The sequence below is a fragment of the Ostreococcus lucimarinus genome, chromosome 12 (genome assembly GCF_000092065.1).
Source record: "Ostreococcus lucimarinus CCE9901 chromosome 12, complete sequence".
Taxonomy (NCBI): domain Eukaryota; kingdom Viridiplantae; phylum Chlorophyta; class Mamiellophyceae; order Mamiellales; family Bathycoccaceae; genus Ostreococcus; species Ostreococcus sp. 'lucimarinus'.
Window position 1 is genome coordinate 458212 of NC_009366.1, and position 19507 is coordinate 477718.

At 58.8% G+C, this 19507-nt stretch overlaps 9 protein-coding genes across 9 annotated transcripts; 5 read left to right on the plus strand and 4 right to left on the minus strand.

Moving 5' to 3' along the window:
* Positions 1–51: 51 nt before the first annotated feature.
* On the plus strand, positions 52–693 carry OSTLU_88846 (predicted protein; the record flags this gene model as incomplete). The annotated part of the gene is made up of 1 exon (XM_001420662.1): positions 52–693. A coding segment is annotated over one exon (642 nt), but the record flags the coding sequence as incomplete, so codon positions are not given.
* Positions 694–5184: 4491 nt separating this feature from the next.
* CHR3503 (predicted protein) lies at positions 5185–6750 on the minus strand (the record flags this gene model as incomplete). The annotated part of the gene is made up of 1 exon (XM_001420821.1): positions 5185–6750. A coding segment is annotated over one exon (1566 nt), but the record flags the coding sequence as incomplete, so codon positions are not given.
* A 1102-nt stretch (positions 6751–7852) lies between these two features.
* Positions 7853–10044, plus strand: OSTLU_26940 (predicted protein; the record flags this gene model as incomplete). The annotated part of the gene is made up of 1 exon (XM_001420663.1): positions 7853–10044. The coding sequence occupies exon 1, from the start codon at positions 7900–7902 to the stop codon at positions 10042–10044; it is 2145 nt and encodes a 714-aa protein (XP_001420700.1). The 5' UTR covers positions 7853–7899.
* Positions 10045–10177: 133 nt separating this feature from the next.
* Positions 10178–11550, plus strand: OSTLU_25349 (predicted protein). Its single transcript, XM_001420664.1, has 2 exons — positions 10178–10197; positions 10438–11550. Exon 2 carries the CDS (start codon positions 10510–10512, stop codon positions 11356–11358), a length of 849 nt encoding a protein of 282 aa, XP_001420701.1. The 5' UTR covers positions 10178–10197; positions 10438–10509; the 3' UTR covers positions 11359–11550.
* Positions 11531–12025, minus strand: OSTLU_8327 (predicted protein; the record flags this gene model as incomplete). The annotated part of the gene is made up of 1 exon (XM_001420822.1): positions 11531–12025. A coding segment is annotated over one exon (495 nt), but the record flags the coding sequence as incomplete, so codon positions are not given.
* Positions 12026–13194: 1169 nt separating this feature from the next.
* OSTLU_4121 (predicted protein) lies at positions 13195–14055 on the plus strand (the record flags this gene model as incomplete). Its single annotated transcript, XM_001420665.1, has 1 exon — positions 13195–14055. A coding segment is annotated over one exon (861 nt), but the record flags the coding sequence as incomplete, so codon positions are not given.
* A 340-nt stretch (positions 14056–14395) lies between these two features.
* OSTLU_26944 (predicted protein) lies at positions 14396–16770 on the minus strand (the record flags this gene model as incomplete). The annotated part of the gene is made up of 1 exon (XM_001420823.1): positions 14396–16770. The coding sequence occupies one exon, from the start codon at positions 16768–16770 to the stop codon at positions 14404–14406; it is 2367 nt and encodes a 788-aa protein (XP_001420860.1). The 3' UTR covers positions 14396–14403.
* Positions 16771–17138: 368 nt separating this feature from the next.
* On the plus strand, positions 17139–18482 carry OSTLU_93564 (predicted protein; the record flags this gene model as incomplete). Its single annotated transcript, XM_001420666.1, has 1 exon — positions 17139–18482. One exon carries the CDS (start codon positions 17139–17141, stop codon positions 18480–18482), a length of 1344 nt encoding a protein of 447 aa, XP_001420703.1.
* Positions 18483–18683: 201 nt separating this feature from the next.
* Positions 18684–19121, minus strand: RPL22 (Ribosomal protein L22, component of cytosolic 80S ribosome and 60S large subunit; the record flags this gene model as incomplete). The annotated part of the gene is made up of 2 exons (XM_001420824.2): positions 18684–18977; positions 19080–19121. Coding segments are annotated over 2 exons (336 nt in total), but the record flags the coding sequence as incomplete, so codon positions are not given.
* Positions 19122–19507: the final 386 nt, after the last annotated feature.

Genomic DNA, 19507 nt, shown 5'->3' on the forward strand with positions numbered 1-19507 from the left:
GGGAAGAAGAAGAAGAAGAAGAAGGACAAGACGGCGGACGAGGGCGAGGACTTGGACGCGGAGTTCGGGACGAAGAAGAAGAAGAAGAGCTCGAAAAAGAAGACGGTGGAGCTGGAGGACGGAGAAGAGGCAGACGTGTACGCTGGTGAGGGACGAGATGGGACGAACACGGGGAGCGGAACGTCGTGGGATGGTACGACGCGGGATTACCATTACGACGAAATGTTGGGACGCGTGTTTGGCATTTTGAGGGAAAAGAATCCGCAGTTGAGCGAAAAATCGAAGACGATCATCAAGCCGCCGCAGGTGCTGAGAGAAGGGACAAAAAAGACGGTATTTGCGAACTTGATGGAGATTTGTAACGCGATGCATCGACCGAGTGAACACGTGACGCAGTACTTGTTGGCCGAGCTGGGGACGAGCGGAACGTTGGACGGACAACAGCGTTTGGTGCTCAAGGGAAGGTTTTTGCCCAAGGTTTTCGAGGGCGTGTTGCGGCATTACTTCATCGATTACGTCATTTGCAATATGTGCAAATCTTCGGATACGCAGTTGGTGAAGGAGCAGTCGTCCCGTTTGTCGTATTGCCGATGCCAAGCGTGCGGTGCGTCGCGTTCAGTAGGATCGATCGCCAGCGGCTTCCGCGCCGTCGGAAAGGGCGAACGACGCAAAGCGAGAAACGCCACGGGCTAGTGATGATGTTGAACATTGTTTCCTTTTTCTCAATACAAATCTAACGAACAGAATCTAAAACGTTTTCTATTCGACGTCCTCCTTTAAGTCGCACCCAGCTTGGCTCTTCTCCGAGTCCGGGTTCATCGCGCACTTCCACTGAGCGTCGTCGCTGAGCGTGTCCATGTAAGTTTGCGGTACAATGCGCCACTTTTGGCACGAGTCGCATTGAATCCAAGACGTCTTTGGTTTTGGCTTCGGCGGCGATTTGGCATTTTGCGATCGTGGCGCCGAGGACCCTTTGCGTACGATCGGCGCCGCACCCCAGCGGACTGTTTGCATCGCGACTTGTAAAATTTCCTTGTTGCCGTCGTCGTAAACGACCTCGTGCTCGCCAGATTCTGGTCTGAAACCCTCGACGGTGCCGTAATAGAAGCACTCGTCGCCGGGCCAGAAGACTTCGATTTCACGCTTGACACACTTTGTGCCCAAGACTTCTCCGATGGATTTGAGAAGCTTGCTCACTGAGTCGCCGAATTTGAAGTCGGCGTCGAGAGCGCGGACGGATTGACGCCACTTCTTCGCCGTACCCTTGCCGCTGAGACGCTCGAACTCTGTGGCGGGAATTGTGAGCTCGTCGACGATGCACCGCTCTCGCTCACGACGCATGACGCAGTATCGCACCATTTCTTCGCCGCGCTTGCCTCCCGGAAGTAAAACGCCTCGCATACCGCCGCAGCCGATGGGAATCGGCTTCAGAGCAAATATGAGGCCGCCTTCGGCATCCGGCACCTTGACCGATTCGGGGCCGCCGAATGGTTCCCACATCTTCGGTAACCATCTTATGGTGGCCAAGGGAAGATGAATCTTCTCTAATTCCTCCTTGCCAAAGTACTGAATTTCGTGCGAACCAGAGACGTCGTCAAAGCTCACAATCTTCGCGGGGAAAAATTGCATGGCGGTCCCGTGCGGGAGAATGTCCACATTGTTACCGATCGCGCCGCGACCAATAGCAAGTCCGCGCTCTGCAAGATAATGAATGATGGGATTACCCTTCATCTCGCCGGCACCGTTGTATTTCACCTCTTCTTGCCAGTGACCCTTGCGCTTGGCGAGTTTCATGAATTCTTCCATCGTCATCTCGCTCGTCGATTTCTTCTTGGCATCTGTGTGCAGCACGACAAGATGACCACCAGTCAAGACACCTTCGAGTCCACCACACACGATGGGCACAGCGCTTCCTCGAACGACGCACGGCGCCTCGAGTTCGAGCTTGAACTCAGCCGCCGCCATCTCTGCCATCTTTGCCGCGCTGTGCTTGGACCGCGGCTTCTTCTTTGATACTGTAAACTCTTCATCTTCGTCATCTTCGTCACCTTCGGAGTCATATTCGGATTCGGATTCTATTTCGTCTTCGGAATCAAAGTCATCGTCATCGTCATCATCATCCTCGTCCACCTCGGCGAACTTTTTCTTCGCCTTGTTCGCGGCAGCACGTTTGACGATCTTACCTCCCTTCTTCGGGGTCTCATCCTTGCCTTTCTTTCCCTTGGCTTTAGTCTTCGCCTTGGCCTTCGCCTTGGCCTTCGCCTTGGCCTTTGCGGCATCTTCCTTCGCTTTGGCTTCCTTTTCCGCGGCGTCCTTTTCGGCTTGCTTCGCTTGTTCGAGCCTCGCTTCGACCAATTCCATCGCCGCGAGCTCGTCAGGATCCGGACCAGCTTGCAAGTAAAGTTTACTATCCTCGGGTAATTTCGTCGTGATCGACAACTTGGGGATGTAAGGCTCGTTGAATTTGAGTAACTCGTCGCATGCTATTCCGACTTGCGCCGAAATCTGCTCGAGCGTCATCTTTTCGCTGAGAACGAAGACACGATAGCCGTTGGACACCATTTCGGACGATACGACGGCCGCCGCACGACCGCGTTTGCCACTCTCCTTCTCCGACTTTTCGCTCGGCTTTCGACCGGCTTTTTCCTTGGAGGGCTCAAGGCGAGTAGGAAGACCGTCGGGCCATCGAGTTTGTTGCAGGCAGAAGTACACCCACTCGCGGTTACCGTCGTTGTACAGGATTTCGTGCTCGCCCGAATCAGACTTGTAATCGATAACTTCGCCGGGGTAGTACTGCTCAATTTCTGGGAACCACATCTCGAGGCAACGGCCGATGACACTTTCGCGGTACACCATGCCTTCATCGCGCAAGAACTTTCCAATTGGCGGACCTCGCTTGCTGTCGTCCGTGATCTCGCGAGCTGGAATGTCGACGCCGAGTCGAATGGATTGACGCCATTTGCGAGTGGAACCGCGACCTCCCAATCTCTCGAATTCAACCGCCGGTACGACGTGCTTCTTGCCTTCAGAATCCATAAACTCGACGCTTTCATCGCCGCGTTTAACACCCGGGCGCAAGAAACCATCAAGATCACCGCATTGAACTTTAACCTCTTGCTCGTTGAGGACAAACTGCGAAGACGTGGCCCGAGATTGTTTCGGGGCTTCTTGCGACAGCTCGCCCTTTGGCTTCGGTGGCACCTTGGCCTTGGCGGATAATCGAAGCGACGCAAGCTCAACGTTTTCGGGAAATTTGTGATGAAGTTCAAGATCCAAAGCACCGTCGCGTTCAAGTGAAATAACGCCGAGCGTGAAACCTAAATCCTCACCCAAATCCGACGTCCAGCGCGTCCGCATATCCGTCAATAACTGCGACCCGGCGTGGCCGCGCGCGATTCTCACCTTGAGCATCATCGCAGGACAATGTTCACCGGTCTTTGTCGCGCCGACCAAGTCCAAACCGCGGAGAATAGCGTTCTTAATGGCATCAAGCGAACTCTTGGAGATTTTGCCGCCATGCACTGCAGGGATGGGCGGGGGTGCGCCTCGACGTGCCGGAGCGCGATCGCCCGTCGTAAGATCGGCGGCGAGGAACGAGTCGGAGGGCATACCGTCGCCACGACGCGCAGTTCGTGCGTTACGTTCAGCCGCACGAATGCGTTCTTCTTCGTCAACTTTTGCCGCCTTCTTGGCTTGGTCTTCTGCTTGCTTACGCGAAGCCGCGATCTTCTTTTCCAAAAGCGGGCGGACGCGTTTGAACATCTCCGTGACAATTTCGTCGCGTTCAGACGGCAAGAGATCCTTTTGACGCAATCCTTTGAGACCGCGGCCGAGAACACTGACCTCGCCTTCGTTGAGCATCTGAGAGGCACCGGGTAAGCCCATCGCAACCGCAGCTAAGGCTGCTTCGCGATCTTCTTGAACGCGCTTGATTCGCTCGTCTTCCGTCATCTCATCGAGAGTCTTGCGCGGCGGCGGCGCGAGCCAAAGTCGCGTACCCTCGAGTAAGTACGTACCCTTACCGTAGAACGCACCCGGCACCCAACCCGTGTTCCAGTCGATGATATCTTTCCAGTCGACGTTGTGCATTTCAGACACGGCCGCGACGTTTTCTCCATTTCTGGTGTAGTAACACAACACGCCGCGCATCTCCAACAACTCACCCGGTTGCGGTTCGATCAATTCATCGGATGCCTTCGATTTCTTCTTTTTCTTACCACCCTTCTTCGGTCCTTCGTTGCGAAGCAAGAACTGAACGAGATCGGTGAACGTTGCGTGCGCCAACGGTTTGGTGCGCGTGCCGTTCTCCACCGGAAGCTCGAGCTCGGCATCGCGGTCCTCAATCCAGTGATCGGTAATGGCGACTTTCTTGCCGATTGACCAGCCCTCAGCAGTTTTACCGTACTCTTCTGCGATATGCGTCGAAGCCCACTTGGAGCACTCCTTGTCGCAGTGAATGAAGCACGCTTGCGCCGGGTGGTTTTGGCCCAAGTCTTGAAATCGCTTGCACTTGCCGATGATTTCTGCGGTGTTCGGCAAGTGATCTTCGCAGAAAGCTCTCGGACATGCTTCGCAACGGAAAAGGATACCACCTACTGCCGCCGCCTTGCGGCCGCATTCGTGGCACGAGTGATGCGGGCAAGACCACCGATGGTATCGCGTGATATCCTTGATTGTGATCCCTATGCAGTCTGGGTGCACCGAGACCGGACACAAGTCGCAACACACGATTTCACCTCCATCCCAGCACGACTGACACACTGAACTATGACCGTAATCTCTCCCCGCGATTTGAGATCGCGGCTTCTTCGACTCCGGGCCAGTTTTTACCTTGGTTCGAGCTTCGCGCGCGTGCACAGACGGTTCGCCATCCTCCATGTTGTAATTGTTCGCCTTGAGCACAGTGTGCCCGTCGATTTCAATCGTCGTCTTCGTTCGAGAACGCTTACCCATCATAACGTTGGCGTTGAACTCTGCAGCGATGTCTTTGACTGATTTGTACTTGTTAGCCTTGGCTTCGCTCACAGCGTCGGCGCTCACGCCCATGTCGTTGGCGATCGCCTCGGGAAGCATGAAGGTGGAGATGGGCGCCGCTTCAGCCTTGCCTTCGATGTAGTCTTCGGCGGTCGTCACATCGGTTTGGAGGTCACCGAGCTTTTTACGTCGCTTTTCGCCCGCGGGTGTGCGGTCCATGAGAATGTCCAATTCCTCATCGGTTGGAGGATCGCCGCTCGCTTTACTGAAGACGGCGTCAACTCCAAATCGTAACATGGCGTACAAATCGTTCCTATCGAGGTTATCCGATTGTTCTGCAGCCTTCGTGGAACCTCGTGAAACCATTTGATCCAAGAAAAGCTTCTTCTCCGCGCGCTGCGTCATGCGCTCTTCGACAGTACCCGCAGTGACAAGTCGGTAAATGTGCACCATCTTCTTCTGACCGATGCGGTGCACGCGAGCCATCGCTTGAAGATCCACTTGAGGGTTCCAATCGCTATCGAACAAGATGCACGTGTCCGCAGTCTGAAGGTTTACACCTAAACCACCGGCACGGGTGGAGAGCAAGAACGCAAACATGGGTGAATCTGGACGGTTGAAGGCGGCGATGTCGATGGAACGCTGCACGCGATTCGTCGACCCGTCCAAACGAGCGTAGGTGTACCCTCTCAAAGTCAAGAAATCTTGTAAGATGTCGAGCATGGAAGTAAACTGTGAGAACAACACCACTCTATGTCCGCCTTCTTTTAACTTTTGCAACATTCTGTCGAGCACGGCGAGTTTACCAGACGCCGAGATGAGATCCTCGATCGGCACGCCATCTTCGGGCACGTCAGTACCGGTGAACAAAAACGGATGATTGCAGCACTTTCGCAATTGCATCAACAACGAATTGAGCTTTTGGAAGTTATCCGCACCACCTTCGCCTTTGGTCGCCTTTTCGAGCGACTGCAAAGCCGTCGCTTCCCGAAGCAAGAGTCGTCGATACCAAAACGTCTGTGCCTCGGACAACGGGCACATAATCTTCGTCTCTGTCTTTGGTGGAAGCGACACTTCAACCTCACCCTTGACGCGGCGTAAAATGAATGGACGCATCAGAAAGTGTGCTTTTTCCAGTAAGTTTGAGTCAACCTTGTGTTCTGAGGTGTTCAAATTGAACGCCTTATCGAATGGTTCGCTTGACGTGAAGACGTCGGGATGCAAAAAGGAAAGAATGGCGTACAGCTCGTGCAAGTTGTTTTGGATAGGCGTACCAGTCAACAGAAGCGTGTGTTGACGTTTGATGCGCTTTAGCACTTGATGCGCCGCCGTTTCTTCGTTCTTCACGCGATGACCTTCGTCAAGAATCAAGCAACGCCACATGACCTTTTGTGTCAACGTCACGTTGAACGCCGGGTTACACGCCATCTCGTACGTCGTCACGGCGACGTCGTAGGATTCGGTGTTCGGCACCACTTCTTTTCGCAAACGAACACGTTCATTTTCGTCGCCGGAATGCAAGCGCACGACGCGGAACGACGGCGCCCATTTTTGCAACTCGTCCATCCATGACGAGAGCACGGAGAGCGGGCACACGACCAAGTGCGGTCCGTTGGCGTGACGCATCTCCTTTATGCACGCCAAGAACGAAATCGACTGTAACGTTTTACCTAAACCCATCTCATCCGCCAAGATGCACGAGCATCCTTGATCGTACATTCCGACGTTCCATCGCAAACCTTCCAATTGATACTCGCGCAACACCGCCTTGATCATCGCGGGTTGGTTCTCCACGGGCATGAGCACTTTTTGCGGACCTTTCTGCGACGCCTCGTACGCTTCGGCGCGATCGAGGATGGCGTTTTTCACCTGTGGCGTGATGAACGGGTCCAAGGCCTTCATCTGCGCCTGTAAGTACTTGGACCGACGCATGTGCGCGTCCTCAATCGCTTTGGAAATTTCTCGATTATTCTTCGCGCACTTGACCTCCTCATCCGTCGCCACCTTCGGCACTCTGGGCTTCTTTCGCACGTACTGTCTGCGGACCTTGGTCGGTTCAAACACGTACTGCGTTCGCCCCGCCTCTTCCTCTGTCCCATCCTCTCCCGCCCCGAGCTCCTTGTCGAACACGCTCGGCTCGCCCTCGGTCAACGAGTAATTATTCGACCTCAACACCGGCTCCCCATCGATCATGATCACCCGCGCTTTCGTCTTCCGTCCGCTCCTTCGCGCCCCCAACGCCTCCGCGAGCACATCCGGCGGTATCTCGTTCGCCCAATCCGCTTCCCGCTCTCGTTTCGTCGTCGTCTCGCCGCCTCGCGCCCCGACCGCCGTCCCCGGAAGTCCATCGCTCGTCCCCCCTCCCTCCGTCTTCACCGCCGCGTTCGCCCCCCCCCCGCGATCACTCTCCGCGCGCATCATCCTCCCGCGCTTCCGAGACGTCCCGATTCGCGCTCACGCGCGAATTCGCGCGCAAGATGCGTCGAACGCGCGCGTCGCGAGATCAACCCTCGCGCGCGGTCGCGGCGTCGGACCGGTCGGTCGTCGCGTCGCGTCGACGCGTCGCGGCGGCGCGTCGCGTCGAGGCGCGCGCGCGTCGAGGCGCGCGCGCGCGCGGATTCCGAGCCGTTCGTCGAGCGTCGGCGCGGCGGCGCGGCGTCGTCGACGTGTGCCGCGACGATCGCGCGGCGACGGGGCGCGCGCCGCGCGCGCGATGCCGCGGTGATTTTGATCGAATTCGTATGTGGTTTTATACGACTTTGTGGAAACGTTGTCTCTGAGTTATACATGACTGAATGTGCATACACGTATGTCCGAAATACGACGGCACGATAAAACCAACCTTCGCAACACCCTTCACTCGACGGCTTCACTCGACGACGCCGAGCGACGCCGAGGGACGCGCGAACGCGGACGAACGCGGACATGACGACCGACGCGCGCGGTGAACGCGCGGCGCTGCTCGGACGCGACGTCTCGTCGACGCCGCGCGCGAACGCGGACGCGGCGGTGTTGGACGTCGAGCGCGGCGACGACGGCGCGGGACGCCGCGACGGACGCGCGCGCGGCGGGCGACGGGTGGCGGTCGTCGTCGCGGCGGCGCTCGCGGCGACGGCGGTGACGATCGGGGCGGTGCGAGGGACGGCGGGCGCGGGAGGGGCGGCGGCGCTCGGATCGAAGCCGACGGCGTCGGCGAAGGCTCTGAGAAACGCGCGGATCGCCGCGGCGGCGAAGGCGGCGGAGGAAGCGGAGGCGGAGAGACAAAGACTGCTGAATGAGGCGCATCCGGGACGGGAGCAGCGCATGGAACACCGGGCGGCGCGACGCGCGGCGGTGGAGAAGGCGGCGAAGCGGAACGAAGTCGTCGACGTCGAACGCTCGGCGGTCGCGGAGGAAGAAGGCGGCGACGCGGACAACGCCACGCTCGTCGTCGACGGTACGTTCGTTGATGCGGACAACGCCACGCTCGTCGTCGGTGATGCGATCGCGGATAACTCCACGATCGCCGCCGGCGAAGAGACGAGCGAAGTCGCGGCTTTGGGTGCGCAGCACCACGCGCGCCCGGCGCATCACGTGAACTCTGCCAAGGCGCGGAACGAGAGAATAGCAGCCGCGGCCAAGCGAGCGCAGGAAGCGCTCGCTGCCAAGGAAGCGGAACTCAACAAGGAGCATCCGAAACGCGAGCAACGTGTGGCGCATAGAAAGCAGCAACGCGCGAAAGCGGCGATTTCAGCTGTTACCGATGTGGGAGGAACGGCGGCGACGGGCAGTACCGAATCCGCACTCCCGACGAACACTCCAAAGATTTACATCATCTCCGACACCCAGCCGGGCGAAGAACTTGAAAACGCCAAGAGTGCGCAAGCGTACGTGGCCAACCTGTTCGAGACATACGCTGGTATGGACTCGAGTGAGGCCGCTAAGGTCGCTAGTATCGAAGAAGAGACGTTTCCGGCGCGCTGGCCGGATACGCTCGAGACAGCCAAGGTGGCGATGATGGGGATGACTGAAGGCGACGACGTGCGCTTTCCCGTTAAGGACGTGCAAGCCACGCTGGCTGACAAAGATCAACACTGCGTCGGGGAAGCGTGTAAGCTGGGTCTGCAGAAGCACCTCGGCTCCATGTTATCGCACATGGCTGTCTGGAAAAAGGCGCTCGACTCTGGCGCCGACTCGTTTGTCGTTTGGGAGTCCACAGCCTTGGCGAAGCACGCCGTTAGCCCGCTCGATTACGCCGAGCTCGAGAGTGAGCTTCCGGAAAACACCGACATGGTGTTTCTCGAGCCTGATTACCTGAGCCCGGGGCAGTTCGTGAAGAAGATCAAGTCGAGCGCGACCGGCACGTGGGGAGAGCACACGCACGGCGCCGAGGAGTGCGTGAACCAATCTTCGTCGGTGTACTTGTACAAGCACAACCATATGTGCGGCGGCGTCGGCACTAGCGCTCTGATGTTCACGAAACGGGGCGCGCAGAGACTTCGAGATTACGTCGCGACGAATGGAGCCGGGATGATCAGCACCTGGTTAAATTCCAAGTGCATCGCAAAGCACGCCGACGGTTTGAATTTCAACTGCTACATCGCGCAAACGAAGAAGCTCGATAAATCAATGCTCGGTGGTGTCGTCCCGACTTGGTATGACGATGAACGCGTCGTCAGCGAGTCCGTACCGCAACCCGACATCGATGAAATGGACTTCAACCCCAAAAAGTTCAACCAGTTGGGTTGCGCGCGCGGCGGCCGCGCCTTTGCCGAAACCGCCGCCTGGTTGCCCATCAGCGCTGACCACACCGTTGATTCCGAGCGCGTCGTCAGCAACTGTATGATGGCGTCTATAGCCACGAGTATGGGTTACACCATCGATCCGTGCGCCGTGGACTTGCCCTTGCGCCAATCCGATTTAAACGCGCAGTCGGACGCCCTCCAGCGGCGCGCGCGGGCTGCGAAAGCCGACGGCGCCTCCGTCGCCAGCCTCTCCTTGGCGCTCAGCGACGACGCCAAGGCGTACTTATTCGAAAGCGACAACGACGTTCCGTACGGTAACCTCGAAGACGTCGCTTCTTCCTTTTAACGCGTCCTTTTAACGCCATCCTTGTAACGCGCATGTTTGCACATTTTGCGAGTCTCGAAATTTCTCGATCTCTTCGTCCCCGAAGGCGCCACCCACGGCTCGGTAACTGTCGGCACCGTTCCGCACACGCTCGCGCTCGCGCTCGCGCGCACGGTGCGTCACTCGTCGCGCGCGCGCGCTCGACGATGAAACGCACATCGCTCGATCGATCGACCGCGTGCCGACGCGCGAAACCGCTCGACGACGCGATCTCGAGCGCGCGAACGACGACGACGACGATCGCGAGAATTCTCGAGAATCGACGCGCGCGACGCGATGTCGCGCGCGGTGCGACCGCGCTCGAGAGGCGACGAAGGAGACTGACGAAAGCGCTCGATCGGCGGCGGTGCGTAGGATCTGAAGATCGACGCACGCGCGCGCGCGCGAGCACCCGAACGATTGTTTGATTTTCGCGCGACTCAGCGCATGGGCGGTTGGCACGGCGCGGAGACGCACGGCGGCGGCGGGTTTCGAGAGACGCGAGGGGAGACGCATCAACCCACGGCGATGCAAGTGGAGTATCGCGAACATCGAGAGACGCATCACCGCGAAGAAGGCTCGCGGGAACGGACGGCGCCGCGAGAACGAGAGCCGGCGGCTTTTCCCACAAAGCCGCCGTACGTCGCGTTCGTCGGAAACTTTCCGTTTGAGGCGACGCAGGATGAGGTGTTGAAGGCGTGCGGGGCGACGCCAGAGGCAGTAAACGTCCGCGCGATGACGGATAGGAGTCAGACGAAAGTTCGAGGGTACTTTGTGGAGTTTCCAGACGCGGACAGTCTTCGCGAAGCGTTGAAGGCAGACGGCTTCGTCATGGGCGAACGCCCGTTGCGCGTCAACGTCGCGGATGAGCGGAAGTCGATGGACAGAGGACGAAGAAGTTCTACCGATCGCGGGCAACGTCGAAACTCGCATCGCGAGGATCAGTGGACGTCTGTGGGCAACGCCGCGCCGGTGCCGAAAATCGTCGAGCCGGCCGCGGAGCGTCCCAAATTGGTGCTCAAACCGCGAAGCATCGAGAGGGACTCCGGAGAGCCTCCGATCGCCGTCGGTTCTGCGTCTATATTCGGTGGCGCTAAACCAGTGGACACGAGCAAAATTCTCGCCGAGGTTGAGAAGAAGATTGACGCCGAGTTGCACCGCGAACCGGCAAAGCTTCCGACGCCGAAGCACGAGAAAAAAGTGCACACTCCCGTGCTCAAGATTCAAGAAGAAGTCGTGACGCGCGTGGAGAACACTAACGTCTTCTCTCTTTTGTCCATCGAGGATGACGAATGATGTAACGTATGTCGATTTTCCACGGATTTGTAACATTTCAACAAGGCAAACAACGCAGCTTCTGTCTATGGCACTATGGCACAATGGCGTTACCAACTCGATCGTACGCCGGCTCTTCGATTTCTTTGCGCGAAAAGTACGATTGACGTGGCATACACCCTCGCGACTTCTTCAAAAATTCGACAACGTCTTTAGTTCTCGCTAGCTCTCGCAAATATGGTATCGCGTTGAGCAACTCGTTGTCGTTGGGGTTGTCAATGAAACTCGAAATAGGGAACGCGTTCTGCGGATGAAACGCGTATGAATAAGGTGAGTTATCCACGATGACCGTTTGCGATAGATCTCGGCCTAAAGACGTCAAATCTTTGACGTAGTTGCCCTGAAACGCGTAACAGTGTCGACGGAACAACCGCCAACGAACCGTCTTCTCGACGTCCAGTAAATCCATCACTGGATTCGCGTACTTCGGTAAACTGGCCGTGAACACGACAATTTCCCAGTCTTTCGAAACTTCGCGCATGAACAAATCCACCCACGGGCGCTTCAACACGTACACGTCGGTCATCTTGCCGTCGATTTCAACCGGCACGATGAAATCGCTTCTCATCACGGGCTTAAAGCTCGAATGCACCAGCGTTTCGTCCAAGTCGAGCACTAAACACGGTTTATACTTGGTTGCCCCATCACGCAGATTGTAAATCTCCTTCGTCGCGTACTTGCCCCAGCGCGACGCGTCGCACGCGCAGTCCGGCTCGCCGATGAACGGGTCGCCTTCGTGCAACACGAACCCATCTTCCAAGCACGCCCTCGGCTGCGCCACGCACGGCACGCACGACACTGTCGTCGTCTGATGCACCACACTCGCCGCGCTCTCAGCGCACTCGAGCTCGCTCTCCGTCGTCGACTTTGGCGCGACGCAGCATCGCAGATACGCCACGAGCGCCCCCCACGTCGTCGTCCGTCGACTCCCTCCCCCATCTCCCTCCATCTCCGCCGCATCGAGCGCCGATTTCACTTCCACCGCATCACCGCTCGCATCGTCGACGTCGTCCCTCATACCTCCCGTCCCTTTCTCGCTCGACGTCGCCTCGCCGTCCAGCATTCGCGCGATCTGCTCCGCGTCGCTCGCCCGCCCGCTCCGCCTCCCTCCCCGCCGCCCGAACGCCCCGCCCGCGCGATTTCCCGACGATTCCGAGCTCGACCGTCCGCCTCGTCGCGGGCTGAACGGCTCCCCTCGCCCCGGCGTCGCGTCATCCGACGACGAAGACGTTTCCGACTCATCATCGGGTGTTCGCGGAGACTTTCTCCCATCGCGCGTCTTCACCGCGTTCAGCGGCGTTCGCGGCGACGGCGCGGAGTCGTCGTCGTCGACCGCATCGCGCGCCTCCTCCGCGCCGTCCCGCGCGCGCAGGATCGGCTCGCGCGCGTCGTAACTCGAGTTGGACGCGTGTCTCCGATGGTGATGCGGCCGATGATCTTTCCGACGCCGCCGCTCGCGCGCGCCGGTCTCGCGCGTCGCGTCCGCGCCCGGCATCGCGCGACGCGGCGTCTCGCGCGTCGCGCGCGCGGCGTCGCGCCTCGAGCGCGCGCGCGGGTGATGTCGCGGCGCGATGTGCGACGTCGGGCGTCATCATGCGGCGCGTCGGCGCGATCGCGCCGGCGACGACGCGCGTCGCGCTGCGCGCGCTCAAGCGTCGGCGGTGTCTCGCGCCGCGTCGCGCGTCGACGCGCGCGCGCGGAGACGCGGTCTCGGACGCGCGCGAGGGCGACGATGATTCGGACGCGCGACGGTTACGAAACGGCGGCGGCGACGAAACGTTCCGCGAGCGCGTCGCGCGCGGACAGCTGTGGCTGGCGCCGCTGACGAAGGGAGGAAACGCGCCGTTCCGACGGTTGTGCGCGAGCGAATTCGGGGCGGAGGTCGTGGTGAGCGAGATGGCGTTCGCGCGATTTCTCGCGAAGGGGGCGAGGGTGGAACGCGCGCGGGTGCGGCGACACGAGGGCGACGCTGGCGATTGTTTCGGGGCGCAGATCGCGACGAACGCCATTGAGGAGGGCGTGAACGCGGCGTTGATCGCGTCGGGGGAGTTTGGCGCGGATTTCGTGGACTTGAATTGCGGATGTCCGATTCACGAGACGTGGAAGCGCGGGCTCGGCGCGGCGCTGTTGAAAAAGCCGGCGAAATTGGAGCGGTTGGTGGAGGGGATCGCGAGTCGGATCGACGTGCCGTTGACGGTGAAGATTCGACTTGGGATCGATTCGTCGTCGCAGGCGCGGAGAATCGCGGAGGGGTTGGAAAATGCGGGGGCGAGCGCCGTCGTCGTGCACGGTCGGACGAAGGAGCAGCGGTACACCAAGGCGGCGGATTACGACGTGATTCGAGACATCGTTCGGGAACGAAACATTCCAATCATAGGCAACGGCGACGTGTTGACGTGGTACGATGCGCGCGATCGAATGGAGCACTCTGGAGTGGCTGCGATGATGGTCGGTCGAGGGGCGTTGATCAAGCCGTGGATATTCAAAGAGTATCGCGAGCGCAAGTGCTGGAATCCAACCGTGGAACAGCGCGTGGGGGTGTATTACACGCTGCGTAATTACATGCGGGAAGGCTTCGGGGACGACGAACTGGGTAAGCGACGGTTTGATGAGTTTTTTCCGTGGCATCTAGGCTTTTTTTGTCGATACCGCCCGCTGCCCGAAGACGTCTTCGGCGGCAGGCCGCTCGACGATCCGCTCCTCCAATCGCGTCTCGGGTTCGCGGTCGACGGTGAGGTCGAAGACAACTTACCCATTATTGAGCGTCTGTTGCGATGCGAGAGCGAAGACGCGCATCTCGCCATTTCAGAAGTTTTGTGGAGCGCCGACTCAGTCGGAGACGCCATGGATAAATTGGAAACCATCGCAAAGGCGTCGCTCGAAGGTTGGCGCGCGCAAGTCGCCGCCGGCGATCGCGGTGCGCACACGGACACGATTCGCGGCTAGTCGGTTTCCTTTTTGTACTATTAAAACTATAAAGCTATATTCTGCTAATTCTGTGCTCATCTAAGAAAGGTGCATCGTGATCTCGGGCGCCAACTTTCGAGAAAGCGCCGGCAACGCCTCCCGCCAACCCCCTTCGACGGCGAGTCGATCGACCATCGCTTGATCGAGCAGGGACTGCGTGTTCTCATCATGGCTGAACGGTTGGGACATAGAGCGCATGAACGTCCGCGCGACTTGCATGGCCATGTCCGTGGACAAGTTCAGTACCTCTTCGCGCAAGTGCGTGGTGATCCATCCCGGCAGCTTTCCGCGCTTGTCCTGCGAGTTGTATCGTTTGTCCGCAAAAACCATGAGACCGTAATCTTTTTTCGAGCGGATGACTCGCCCGACGCACTGCGCCGCTTGCCTCACCGCATCAAACGCTAAAAAGTCGCTCTCTTTGATTTGGAACGTCTCTCGCAAATACTCGAGTCGCGCGCGCAAGATGCGCGAGAGCGTGTACTGATACGGTACGCCGTACATGACGACGGCGCGGCCGTAGTGCCGATCGAAATCGATCCCTTCCGCAACTTTTCCGCGCGCGACAGAGAGGAAAATCGCGCCCCGGCCGCAGTTACACGCGCGTCGGTAATTGTCGAGCGCCAAAGACGTCTCAACCACGTCGGTGGTTTCGATGAAGACGAGTTTGTGTTGCATGATTTCTCGCAAAATTCCCGTCTCGTGCCACTTGCTCACGATGTTTTCCATGTAAGAATACGATACGAAAAAAGCGACAATGCCGTCGGGAACGGTTTGCGCGAGACCAATCAAGATTCGCCCGTAATTTTGAATCACGTTCGGATCGTCGCGCATGTCAAACTTCGTCGACACGGCTTGCTGATCCGCCCCACGAGTGATCACCATCGGACACAAGCAATCGCGCGTAAGCGTCATTGCTAAACTCCGTACGCTCACAGGATTGAACCCAAGAAGTTTTGGGTACAAATCAATCGGACTCAACGTTCCAGACGTGATGAACACGGACTGGAAACGCTCAAACACGGGCTTGATGGCGAGCGACGCGTCCAAGCACGCGAGTTGCAACACTGGATCCGGAATGTTTGGATAACGCTCATCGTAAGGCTCGAGAATCAGCGCAAAGCCGTTTGAGTACGTCCCAACCAACGCGGCAAAGTTTGCCACCAAAGATAGCGCGTTGAATTCGTCCATGTCCACGACTTCGAGCGTCTTCAACAGGCTCGTCAAGCGGTCGTAGCAAAACTTCAACGTCTTCCCGTCTATTCCCGCGTTCGCGGCGCAGTGCTGCAAAAACGCCGTCGGTGTTTCTTGTTCCACCTGCGTCGATCGTAATCGCATATTGAGGTACTCAACGAATCGTTTCAACACCGCGACGAAGTGCTCGGCCCGTCGAATGTTCCCCGGCACGGCTTCGCGCAAAATATCATCCGGAATAATCGGGTTCATCAACACGTCTTCGCCACCGCCTCGCGCTAACACGCCTTGCTGCGCCAGCCCGTTCACCAAGCGCTCGTACTCTTGACGAAGCCGCCGCTCGTCGGTTTGTTTCGCCCTGTCTATGCGCGTGTTCAACGACGTAATCGACCGCCCCGCGTTTTCCAACGTCTGCTGGCGAAGATTCACACTCAACGCCTCGATGCACACGTTATCGATGTTGTGCGCTTCGTCGAACACTACGATACACTCCTTTTCCAACGAACTCGACACCAAGCTTGCCACCTTCGGGTCGAGCATATACTGATAGTTGTACACCACGACGTTGGCGAACGAAATCATATTCCTCGCCAAAAAATACGGACACCACTTCTTCGTTCGCCCGAACGCGCGCAAATCGTGCAAGGTGTACACCCCCGGAGGCAACACCGCCTTCTCTCCCGCGCTCTCAAAATCCTCAAAAAATTCGCAACAGTTCCCTTCGCCCCCGTCCTCCACGTTTTCGTTTTCGCTCGCCCCTCGCGCCTCCCGTTCCAACCGTTTCTCTCGCACCCAGCTCGCCGTCAACCGTCGGCACTTCCCATCCACGCTCTCCCTCGACCCCTCGTCCACGACTCGCGGATTCACGCACATGTTCTTCCTCGACGACAGCCCGAGCGCCAGCATCGCCGCGACGTCCTCGCCCGCTCGCGCCGCTATGAATCGTTCCAACGTCCGGCACTCCGCCAGCACCTTCTCCATCTCCGGCACCGTGCGCGTGCAGTATATCAGTTTCCCACACTCCGGGTGCGCGATCTGATAGCTCACGCACAGCGACAGCACGGTGATCGTCTTCCCCGTCCCCGTGGGCATCTCGATCGCGCCGTGCCCGCGCGCGTCGAGCGAGCGCTTGAACTCGGTCATCATCGCCAGCTGCTCGGGGTATATCTGGGGATACGGGAAGAACACGCGCAGGCCCTCGAGGTTGAAGTCCATGACGGCGCGAGCGCGCGCGCGGGCGTCGAGGAATGACGCGGAATTCGCCCAGAAGCGAGAAGCGCCGGCGACACTTCGACACGCGCGACGCGCGCGATCGTCGACGCGCGGTCGCGTCGACGCGCGACGACGCGCTCGGGACGCGCGACGATCGCGCGCGCGCGCGAACGCGCGACGCGAGCGAACGACGCGGCGGCGTGCGCGTTTGAGAGATGCGTTTGACTGCGCAACTGTCGGGACATTCGGTGTCGCGCGCGCGCGCGAAATGCGGCGCGCGTGATGCGCGCGAGCGCGCGAGCGCGCGGTGCGTCGGCGCGGGAAGCGGGAGCGCGCGTCTTGGACGCGGGCGAGGCGCTCGATCGACGTCGATGGTCGTCGAGGCGCGAGGGAAGGCGACGGGGCGCGAGGGCGACGCGCCTCGGACGCGCGAACGAGCGCGGAAGGGCTCGCGGATGGTCATCGCGCGCGCCGCGGGCGAAGGCGTGAAGGTGGAGTCGGTGAAAAAACCGCGATTGCCCGCGCTGGACAGCGTGCGGTTCTTTTTGATCACGTACATCTCGGTCGGGCACTTTATCGCGTGCGCGACGAAGAACGCGCTCGCGCTCGCGGCGTTTTCGCAAGTCAACGTCGTCGTCGGAGCGTTTTTCGTGCTCAGTGGGTACGTCGCGGCGTACACGACGACGGAGCTGGGCAAGTACGAAGCGCAGACGGGGCGATTACGCCCGACTCCAAAGTATTTCGTCAGTCGCGTGATGGGGTTTTATCCGCTGTACTTTGTCGTCAACTGCGTCTTCGCGCCGATGTTTTTTTATGCGGATTCGTTTTACAACGGGCCGTTGACGGCCGCTGTGCACGGTTTCATGACGTTTACTCTCACCCAAGCGTGGTTCCCCATGCACGCCGAGCTTTGGAACGCGCCGACGTGGTTTTTGAGCGCGTTCACGTTTGCCTTGGCGGCGATGCCGTTCGCGTTGCCGAGCGTGGCGCGCTTCAAGCGCGAGCACTTGCATTCGGTGTTCAAGGTGCTGATAATCGTGTCTCTCTTGGCGAAGATCGCGTACTCCTACGATCTCAACGCATGGGGCTTCATGGAAGGCATGATGTCCGCGAAGACGCACCCAAACTGGCTGTACTTTAACTCGGTGCGATTTTCACCCTTCAACGCTTTGATCGACGTCTTACTCGGCGCCGTCGCCGCGCGAACCGTCATGGTGGACAGCGCCGAGGGCGAGTCCGTGCCGAAGCAAAACAAACTTTTGGCGTGCTCGGCGACGCCGTTGGTGGCCATGGTGGCGTTTCTAGCCGCTCGCGCGCTCGGCGTCGTCGCAGTCAACGACGCGTTATCGAGGACAATTTTCACCGTTTTGTTCTCCGCGTTCGCCGTCAACGTACACCGAGAGACGGTGCGCGAGGGCGGTGAGGGGTCTTTGGTCTCGAAGATTCTTTCGCTAAAACCTTTGGTGTACCTCGGAACGATTTCGTTCCCGATTTACATCTTACACGGTCCCATCGGTCAGGTGTTTTACAAGCGCGTCGTGGCGACGAAACTCTTCGGCAAGGTTTTCACCCAGTACCCGCAATTTTTCCCAATCTACCTCCTCATCGTTCTCGTCGCCGCCATGCTGACGCACGAGTTTTTCATTAAGAATAAAAAAGTGCAAGAGCTCAGTAAAGCGGTGAGCGACAAAGCCACGGCGGCGTTGACGGATTAACGGCGAAAATCGTGTAAAACAATTTATCGAGACGACTTTTGTCTTTCATAAAAACGCTATCACCTCTTTTTTATATGCCTAGAGTGTTTCTTATCGGTTTCAAGCGAACGCGATCTAACGCGAACGCTCCCCCGGGTCTCACGACGCCCTCAAAGAGCGCGCTGACCAGCACCCACGTCAACTTCGTCGCGAGGACGAAATTTATTCTTCCTCGTTGTCGTCCGCGATGTTGAAGTATCTCAACTCGTACACGTTGCGTTCCTTGTTGGACGCAATCACGCGCAACCAATCACGAACGTTGTGCTTCTTGAGGTACTTCTTCGTGAGGTACTTCATGTAGCGCTTGCTCATCGCGACTTCGCTCGTCACCGTCACCTTCGTCTTGTCGCTCGACACGCTCACCGCCTCGCCGAGCGCGCCCGCCTTACCACCAACCTTGATACGATCGGTGAGGAACGCGGTGAACGAACCAATCTCCATAATCTTGTCCTCGACCTATTCGCATCAAAGAATATCGCATCGTCAGTCATCGTCCCTCGTCGTCGTCTCGAGTCGCGCGTTCGCCGCTCGCCCTGTATTTTAGGGTTTCACACGCACCGGCTTCGCGCAGTCGATGACAAAGGTGGAAACCTTCTTCTTCGTGTCTACGCCCGCGAAAACATCCCACGCATCGTCAGTCGTCTCTCCAACTCGCTTCACTCGCGCGCATCCGCGTTCCCACGACGCGCGGCGGCGACGACGATCCATCCCGCCGATCGACCCATCGCGCGTCGGTCGCGCCCGCGCGCCGTTTCTCGACGCCGCGCCGCGCCGTCGTCGCGTTCGACGCGCCGTCGTCGCGGCGAGAATATCGTTCGCACCTTTCGGGGCCATGATGTCGTCGACGGGCGCTGTCGCGCGCTTCAAAGAGGCGTCGCGCGACGGCGCGGTCGCCGCGGTCGATGCGTCTGTCGTCCGTGTGTGACTCGAGACCGCACCGGACCAATCAACCACCGCGCGCGCCTCGGCGCCGCGCGCGTTCCCTC

Bases quoted from the DNA above. Each gene is read 5' to 3' on its own strand.
- OSTLU_25349 (XM_001420664.1), top strand. From the start codon at position 10,510: ATGGGCGGTTGGCACGGCGCGGAGACGCACGGCGGCGGCGGGTTTCGA.